The 9,947-nt window shown below is 38.4% G+C and overlaps 1 protein-coding gene across 2 annotated transcripts in view; it reads left to right on the top strand.

The window, feature by feature from the left end:
- The first annotated feature begins 390 nt into the window (after positions 1–390).
- The window catches only part of Emc2 (ER membrane protein complex subunit 2), a 29,349-nt gene continuing 19,792 nt past the window's right edge, over positions 391–9,947 (top strand). The window contains exons 1-4 of one of the 2 annotated variants that reach the window (XM_042673102.1): positions 391–485; positions 8,586–8,699; positions 9,161–9,225; positions 9,589–9,662. In XM_042673102.1, the coding sequence (XP_042529036.1) occupies positions 446–485; positions 8,586–8,699; positions 9,161–9,225; positions 9,589–9,662 (293 nt within the window). In that variant the 5' untranslated portion in view covers positions 391–445. Of the gene's footprint in view, positions 486–8,585; positions 8,700–9,160; positions 9,226–9,576; positions 9,663–9,947 lie in introns of both variants that reach the window. The other variant, XM_042673101.1, reaches the window with a different exon arrangement.

The raw sequence follows: 9,947 nt of genomic DNA, 5'->3' as shown, positions 1-9,947 counted from the left end.
GCGGCCGAAGCCGCCCGGAAAACAGAGGTGGAGAGAATGAACACGTTTACAGGAAGGAAAGAAAATGAAGCGGGGCACTAGCACTCTAGCAGCATTTGTTACAAACCCACCGTCTGGGGGGAAAAGAGAAAAAAGAAAGAAAGCAACGGCCTCACCCCACACCGGCCGCGCCGCCCTGCCCGCAGCCAGGACGCGCCGAGACGTCCTAGGACGCGCGCCGCTCCGGGTCCTGCTAGCTCCACCCACTTCCCCCCGAAGCCCCGCCCGGGAGCTGCGTGCACGTGCGTGACAGACACCGCCCTCTCAGCTCTCTCAACCAATAAGAAAGGACTTCGTAATCCGCCTCTGCCAGGTCGCGGGTCACGTGACCGCACATTCCCCCGCCTCCACGCCCCCTCCCTCCTCCACTCCTCCCTTACCCTTCCTGCCTCTAGGTTCTAGGAAGATGGCGAAGGTCTCAGAGCTTTACGATGTCACCTGGGAAGGTAATTTTTGAAGCGGGGCGGGCGCAGAGAGACCCAAAGCCATGAGAAATAGTTCGGAAGTCCCCACGTCCTTCGGGGAGCGGGGTTTCCCCGGTCTGCCCTCGCCACCCGAGCTCTCTCTCCCTGCACCGGCCAGGCTGAGGGCGAGGTGGCGGCTGACCCCTTTCCTGGCCCCGGCCACTGCGGCTTTCCCGGCCGCCTCTGCCTGTCGGTGGGTAGACTGACAGATCTCCCCACCCGCCCGACAGCCCGGGGCAGCTCCACGTGCGAGGCCCGAGGGCGTGGGGCAGGCGCTGTCACCCTCCCGCTCCCCGGGGTTGCTAGGCGGCGCGGAGCAGGAGTAAGGAGGTGATGGTTGGAGCTTTGGCAGCCCGGAAGCCCCGAGCCTGTGAGGCCTGTGGTGTCTTGGGAAGTGTTACCGGTCTGTGCCGGGAGGGTGTGTGGGTATGGGTCCAGCTCTGATTCTTCTACACGCACCTTGCGTCTTGTTCTTTGCTCAGCTGATGGTTTCTGATGGCTGTTCTTTTTAATTCGCTGCCCCACATCCCTGAAAGTACGTTTGTAGTCTCAACACAGCTTTATGTTTAACTCTGCTAGTAATTTCTGAAGGCGAAACATACCTGGCAAACTTGGGACCGGAGCTCACAGGTGATGATGGCCTTCTCTCCCTATCCTTGCTTGACTTGAATGGATTTATGTAGTCTTTGGACCAGTTCAATAAGAAATGTTTTTCTTTCTTCCCCACGCCCCCTCAAAAAAAACTTTAGTGGCGTGCAGTGCTTGTAATCCTTGCTACTCTGGAGGCTGAGATCTGAGGATCGACGTTCAAGGCCATTCCTGGCAGGAAAGTCTATGCGACTCATCTCCAATTAACCACTTACAAAAAAAGCTGGAAACAGAGCTAGCTGCAGCTCAAATGGTAGAGCACTTCCCATAGGCACCAAAAAAACAAAAACAAAAACAAAAAAACCCAAAGCAGAACAAAAACCTCAAAGACAGTGCCTAGGCCCTGAATCCATGGCCAGGATCATCATCACACACACACACACACTCCGCAAAAAACTTTGGCTATCCTTTTAGTAGTATACGGTATATTTTGTCCAATGAATGCCAAACAAAATGAGATATTTGCTGTTGATTGTGAATAAATCAAGTATTATAAAAATTGCAAATATATAGGGGGAAAGAAAAAAATCTTATAGTTAAACAGAGTTTGAAAATATACTGGTATTGTGTCCTGTAGCACACTGAACTTCTACTTGTATATGGGAAAAATCCATTATCTTTTAAATTTTGAACATGTGCATGTCTGATGTACTTAGGTTAGAATTTAGGGCCTCCAGCTCTTTTTTGGCTTTTTTGCTCAGAGCTGGAACTCTACTATGAAGGCCACACTACTACTTCAGGCCTTCTGCAGATTAATTGTAAATAAGCATCTCTTGGATTTGTCTACTCACACTTCCTTTGAATGGAGATTTTCAGCCTCCTGAGTAGCTAGAATTACAGGTATAAGCCACTTGCCACATACATATCAAGTTAATTGTGTACATATTCAGTATGTTCAAGTTAAGGGTACATATCAAGTGAAGTTAAATCAGAGTCTCTACCCTCAAAGACTTCACAGTCCAATGGAGAAGAAAACCTAATATATAGTTTGAGAATACATGTGTCAGAGTATATCCCATCAGTTGGACAATTGTTAGATACATAATTGTTCTTTGTAATTTTAAAGAAATATTGTAGGTAATTCAAAAGTGATATGTTCCGGATAGCTTTTTTTAGATTTTGTAGAATGTATGCAAATTGAGGAATTCATAGATATATCTAATTACCTACTTTTCAAATGATGTGATTTAATGAAGTAGCTTGGCCCTAATCCTGTAGGCATTATAAAGAAAAGTGGTGTAATTAGAGTTGGGGGGAAAAACAAAACCCAAACCAAAAAACTATCTCACAAGTTGGTTGAGTAACAAAAGAAAAAATACATTAACGTGTTTAGTAAACTGTTAAATATTAGGTAAGAGATTGTGTTATTAATAAGATTATGTCCTCCTATGTGATACCCTCAGCTTTATCTCAACTTGTCATGCTCCATTTTTGTCCTAGAGCTAAATACACCCTATTTCTCAAAAGGGAAGTGGTCTTCCCTTTTGGCCTCCTTACCCTCCCCCATTAACTTGTTTATTCATCTGAATTATCCTAAAAGGTCATATATTTCAGATGTCCTTCCTTGACCACACACCCCTATGACTCCTTTCCTTATCCTATTTCCTAGAATGAAAGGTCCTTTTTTTTTCTTTATCATATCACTACTACTTGACATATGGGAGGAACTCCGTGATTATTGAATGAGTTGTTAATGTTATAATAAACACTAACAAATGGTTGAAAAAAGATTTTAAATCATTTTTCTAGTGTAGGAATAGTTTCTTCAGTAGGTTAGGTAAACGTAGTGAACTCAACTAATGAGTAAAGTTTGCTCAGTTGTGTTTCTAAAACTAAGCCCTATTATAATAAAATTTTAAGAAAAGACATTCTTAACAGGTAATTTATAGACTTAGAATAACAGGATTTTAGAAATGGAAGGCTAGGGCTGGGAAGGTGGCTCAGTGGTAGAGCGCTTGCCTTGCATGCATGAGGCCCTGGGTTCGATTCCTCATCTTCAGCAGCACATAAGCAAAAAGAAAAAAGCCGGAAGTGGCGCTGTGGCTCAAGTGGTAGAGCGCTAGCCTTGAACTGAAGAGCTGAGAGACAGTGTCCAGGCCCAGAGTTCAGGCCCCATGATGGGACAAAAAAACAAAAAACAGTAGAAATGGAAGGCTAACCAAGGGACTCAATGTTTAGTTTGGGAAGGGGCAGTATCAGAGCTGTGTGATTCAATGGAGTTCCATTGAATAGCATCCAATTCTTTAGAAAGGAAAATTCATCATCTATTTATAAAACACCTCTTTATAAATCTAAAAAAATAGAGTATATGACTTATTAACCAGTTGAAAGCATCTTATTATGTAGAGGATTTATTTATTCATTTGGAGGTGGGAAAGAGTATTTATACTAATAATCAAAAGTTTTTTTTTCAAATTTCTTGAGATATGTGTTTAGTTAAGATTGAATAAGATTTCTAGCACAATGCCTGTCATATAATAGGCACTAAATGAGTATTTGTTGAAAAATTAATGATTGAGAAAATTTTAGTCACGTATGGTCACTATCCTTTTTCCTATTATTCACTCTTAAGAAACTACAGTGTGGTTTTCATGGCCTACCTCTCTAAAGTTAGAAAATCTGATGCCAGTTAAAATGTTTATGTTTTGTACGTGTATTACATTGGTTATTGTACATGTATTACATTGGTTATTGTAGACTACACCCTCTATGAAAAGCTCTCCTTTGTTTCTTAGCAATATTCTTCCATATTCTCTTTGTGTTGGGTTTGCCCTTAGGAACTAATGGTGCTTGCTAGGCAGACTCCTTATCTCCACACCTTTTTCTTTTAGTTATTTTTTTAATAGAATCTTGAGGTTTTGACTGGTCTGATGTGGGAAAAACCTCTTGTTTAAAACCCCTATATAGCTAAGGTGACAGGTCCATGCCACCATGGCCAGATTATTGGTTGTAGGTTGTAGTCAAGACTTGCTGACTTTTTCCCTGGACTGGGTTTGAACTTCAATCCTCCCAAAATCTGCCCCCACCCCAGTAGTTGGGATTACAGGAACAAGAGCCTGGCCATAGCTCTTTTCTTAAAATATTATCAGTAGTTGTTAAGCCTGGGATCAATAAATTCTTGATTGATGCATGCATAAGTGTTAAATAATTCATGAACACCATACAAGGCCGATCATATATGTGCCCATGTATATTTCTGGGACAAGATGAGTAAAGATCTTACAAGTTAAAAAATATAAGAAACGATTTTGTTCTGTAGGCAGTATCATCCACATTCAAGTTTAAATATTAGCCTATTTGGTAACATACTAATTGAAAATAGTGGAGTGTGGTTGCCCTGGATATTGTTCCACTTCTTGAGTATACAATGCTGAATAAGATACACAGAATCCTAAGTTCCCTAGCACAAATGTTAAGATTTCCATTCTAAACTGAAGATCTTATATTTTCAGTTCATATAGGTCACATCTTCTAGATTTTGTGAAATTAATAAAACTTAAAACTGAGCTCCTCTTCTTTCTCTACCTACTACTTCCAGCACTACTACTGTTACCACATCATTTCTTCTTTCCTTCTTTAGAATGGTACATGCTACTATTTTATCTCCCTCCTCAATAAGATGACTCCAGGTCAGCTTTTATGATATAGACCTGTTCTTGCAAATTATGCTTCAAAAAATATATCCTCTTTTCTACATTCTGAACTTCATACTAATAAATAACTTTTACAAAGTAACTCATATTCATATAATTCATATATAGTTATATACACAAATGCTTGAGTGTGTATATAAATTGAAACCAAAGTTTTATGAAAGTATGAGTTATACATTCGGTTCTATTCATCCTGTTTAATTTCTACCCAAATGCTGCAAGAAATAACTAAATTGATTTCCTGTCACATTACTGTGTTTTATCATGTATTGGAGAAAACATTTCTGCTGGAATTCACTGTAAGTTAACTTTTTTTTCAACTTGAGTGGGCTGTTTTCACATTGACTATTTTCACCATCCTTCCACAATTTGATTAGACAAATTTGTGGGATTATGAATAATTTAAAATTTATTGTATCATAAGTACCTCTTTTAAAAGGTATGTCAGTTATGAAAATGAATCTTTCTTTCAGAATTTAGTAGAGAAAGGAGTGTGGGCCATAAGAATCAGCAAAGCAAGTAGCAGGCATGCTTTTCCATCTTATATAGCTCAACTGTCTTTCCACAGTTAATACCTAGTCCTCATGGAAGAAATAAAATACAATAATCATAGCCACTTTTTTAATGATAAGTTTTAGATCATTTCACAGGGTTTATACAGTGGTTAATAAAAATGAATAAGCAAGCAATAAAGATCTTACTTTTGTCTTATTAAATGGAATGACTTTGTTTTTGAGGCTTATGCATTTTGGGGGAACTTAGGGCAAAATGAAACAAACATATTTGAGGAAGGATTGCCAAAAAATCTTTATATTCAGCTAGAGGCTGAAACTTATTTTCCTTAAAGTAAAAGTAGTTAATTTTTTTTATAGCATCTTATATTTTGTGAGGTGCTGTATATATAAATTATCTAATATTAGAAATCCTAAACACAGGGGCTAAGCAGATGAGGAAAATGTGTGAAATTGGATGAAAGACAATAGTAGACTATGAGGAATTGTGAGTGCATCCCAAAAATAATTGAAATCAGCTTAAAAATACAAAAAACCCTCTGCTGTTTTACTTTAGAAGATGTGAGAAGTCTATGTTTTGCTTTAAAGAAGTATTAGAGACCTGTAAGCCTTCTGTTCCTGTGTATTTTACAGCTGAAGTGTTAGTACTGCTGAATAACAGGTCCCAGATGGTCATTTTGATGGGTGACTACTGGTGGCAATGTTGGAATTTATCCTAGTCCTTTAAATATAAGTCTTTGCTCTTTCTGCTATTTAGTGTTCTGTCAGCATTTTTTTCCTTGTAAAGTACTAAATGGTGTTTTTTTTTCCTGCCAGTCCTGGTCCTGGGCATTGTCCCTGAGCTTCTTTTGCTCAAGGCTAGCACTCTACCACTTGAGCCACATTCTGGCTTTTTCTGTGTATGTGGTCCTGAGGAATTGAACCCAGGGCTTCATGCATGCAAGGCAAGTACTCTACCACTAAGCCACATTCCCAGCCCCCAAGTGGTAAATATTAATAGTTTTATGCGCTTATGGTTCGTTTCAGCTTGGGCCATAGACAACCATGGACATCTCCAAAATGAATAAGGGTAGATAGGTTCTGATAAAGCCCACAAAACAGGAGGCTGTAGAATTTGAACCTGGGGTTGTACTTTCTTGAGCTATATTTAAATTCTGTGACCCAAATTCTGTGTGACAAACGAAACCAACATTGTAGAATCAGAACAAGACTAATGGTACTTGCTGTTGGTTCAGTAATCAAGATAGAATTAACCTAAATTATTTGCATGAAAACAGGGAAGGAACTAGAGGGGAAAATATTAATAGTAACTTTTTTTTTTGGTCTTGGGACTTGAACTCTGGGCCTGGGTGCTGTCCCTCAGCTCTTCAACTCAAGGCGAGTGCTCTACCACTTGAGCCACAGTGCCACTTCTGGTTTTCTCGTGGTTTATTGGAGATAAGAGTCTTACGGACTTTACTGCCCAGGCTGGCTTTGAACCATGATCCTCAGATCTGAGCTTCCTGGGTAGCTAGGATGACAGGTGTGAACCACCAGTGCTGGCAATAGTAACATTTTTTTGAGCACATATACCAGGCAATTACCAATTTGTATTCTCACAAAAAACAGATGATACATCATCATTTGTAGATGAGAACATTGAAGTGCAAAGTGACCCAGCTAGTACCTCATGGCTAGAAAGTGATGGAACTGAGATTCGAACCTGAGCCATCTGTGTAAGTCTTATGTTGTACCCCAGACTGTGTTTTCTTTTGTTTGTTTCTTTGTATTGTGACTTCAGCTCAGCCCTGATGTTTACTTAGCCACTTTGTGCAGGTTAATTGGATATGGAGTCTCACTCCATATCAAATTTTTCTCACTCGTCTGGCTTTGAACCACTGTCCTCCAGTTTCAGCCTCCTGAATAGCTAGAATTATACAAATGTGCGTAATTTATTTGGCTTATGGTTTTGCAGACTGGGAAGTCCAAGATTGAATGTAGTATTTGTGAAGTTTGCCTTGCTGTGTCATAGGACAAAAGAATGTGTGCAGGAGAGTGGGAAGGGGACTGAATTCATGCTTGCATCAGGAACCTAATCCTGTGATAATTAAACCTCCCTTAGTAAATATCCTCCTCCTACTATAAAGCATTTATTCATTCATTACACAGGGACCTCATGACCTAATCACCTTTTAACATGGTTAAACATTTAATGGTACATTTAAACCATACCAATACCCTCTTTACAACTTCTAGAATTCCCCACTACTTCATAATATTCAGAGTTTTGTGAGTTTGTTGTTTGGCAGCATGCATTTGGCTCTCTCACATTTTTCATGTTATTCTTTATTTTAAATCAAAAGATTTCTTTATTCAATTTTTTTGCTGTTATTTCCTTGCTTAGCACTTTTATAATTAAGGTGGTTTGTGGTAGATACCTCTTTACTGCTGAGAGCCTGATACTCTGATTATGAAAATTTTATATTAAAAATTTTATGTGTCAGTGAATAAGCTTAATTTTATATATTTTCCTAGGAAAATAATCCCCAGCTTTTGTCAGACTCTGGAATTGGTCTGTGACTACTCCCACCTACTACCCCAAAAATTAAGACCTATCGTTAAAGAAGTAAGGGAATGTTGTAACAGAACACACACACACACACACGCGCACGCACGCACGCACGCACGCACGCACGCACACACACACGGATTGTAGAATAAGCTCAAGGTAGGATGCTATCCATTACCTTTTTAGCTCATTACACACACACACACACACACACACACACACACGGATTGTAGAATAAGCTCACACACACACACACGCGGATTGTAGAATAAGCTCAAGGTAGGGTGCTATCCATTACCTTTTTAGCTCATTTGTCTCTCTTACCTCTTTAGCCACAGCTCCACTTCCAGTTTTTTGCAGGTTAATTGGAGATAAGAGTCTCAGATGTGTTTCCTAGGCTGCTTTTAAACTCTGATGCTTAGCTCTCAGACTCCTAAGTAGCTAGGATTATAGGCATGAGCTACAGGCTCCCACCATTATTGGTTTTAATGATAATTGTAATATCAGTTGTGATGCTATTTTAGTTTTCTAAGGGATATGTTGCTCTTGGTACTTGGTTTTCCATTTTATCAACTTTAGCTTTTATATGTTTGCATATCTTTAATAGCTATCTTATTCAGCTATCTTTAATAGCTGAATTTTATTTTGTCAGCGTTTTGGACATTTATCGTGTGTGTACATTTATGTACATCCATATAAAGATCTTAAATATTTTTTTCAGAAATGCGAGATAAGATGAGAAAATGGAGAGAGGAAAATTCACGGAATAGTGAACAAATTGTAGAAGTTGGAGAAGAACTAATTAATGATTATGCTTCTAAACTTGGAGATGATAGTAAGTTCCTTGATTAATGTATTGCATTCAGGCATGTGTTATTTATGGCTCTTTATTATTTTTAACCTATCTTCATTATTTTTTTCTACTGGCCATTATCACTCTTACCTGTGACCTTTTGTTTCAGGAAATTTAATGGTGCTTTGAGAAAGACTTATAATTAGTAGTAATAAAGATGTCAAACAGTTTTGCTTTAAAGCTCACATGGCTGGTAAATGTCTAGCCAAAGTATATTTTATAAATATTTTTATTTTATACAGAACTTTCTAGAATAGTTAAGTGTATTAAATAAGTAGGGATTTTTATTTTATATGACATTAAGTATTTTATTGTACTGAATACATCTCCTTAATTCCAGAAATAATAAAGCAGTGTTTAATAATGTTCTCTAAAATATCAAAAACAGGACAGATTCATTAATTTCTGTTTAGGATATTTTTGTATTCTATTTTTCTCTTTAGTTTGGATCATATATGAGCAGGTAATGATTGCAGCCCTGGACTATGGTCGCGATGATTTGGCTTTGGTAGGTATTTAAACTAATTATATTGTCTTATATTTAGTTTCCTTTGTAAATTATATGTAAGCAGTTAAGAGTTATATGTGGTAATGAGTTTTGCATGCTGCTACTAACTGTAAGTGGAGGGTTGGGTTTGTAGCTCAGAGACATAGTGCTTGCCTAGCACAAGGCTCTGAGTTGAAATCTTAGCACCCCAAAGAACAAAGCAAAAAAACATACACACAAAACAAAAAGGGTGACTAACCAGATAACTTTGAGATGCAGTAAAAACTAGAGTGTTTATCTATATAGGATACATAAGATAATTATTGCTCTTTATTTTTTCTTTTTCTTTTTTTAAACCAATTATACTTTCAGTTTTGTCTTCAGGAGTTAAGAAGACAGTTTCCTGGTAGTCACAGAGTCAAGCGATTAACAGGCATGAGATTTGAAGCTATGGAAAGGTAACCAAATCTTGTGAACAATGTGATTCCATTTCAAGCTGTCAGATATGGAACCTATATTTAAGTTATCCCACACCCATGGCATATCATTAATTGCTAAATACCTTACTGCTGAGCTCTAGACTAATTAGAGAATGTTTTTCAGTACAAATCAGGAGTCAATATAAGATACAAGTACATTTGCCACCTCTGACCTAGTCAAATTTGATCATGTTTTAAAGTAAAAACTGGCTTTAGATCCAGGTTCTAGAATTTCTTTTTTGTTTGTTTGTTTTTTGAGACAGA

Source organism: Dipodomys spectabilis, unplaced genomic scaffold (assembly GCF_019054845.1).
Source record: "Dipodomys spectabilis isolate Male_0828 unplaced genomic scaffold, ASM1905484v1 ptg000783l, whole genome shotgun sequence".
Taxonomy (NCBI): Eukaryota; Metazoa; Chordata; class Mammalia; order Rodentia; family Heteromyidae; genus Dipodomys; species Dipodomys spectabilis.
The sequence above is the reverse complement of the archived record's forward strand: the minus strand, read 5'-3'. Positions and strand labels throughout refer to the sequence as shown.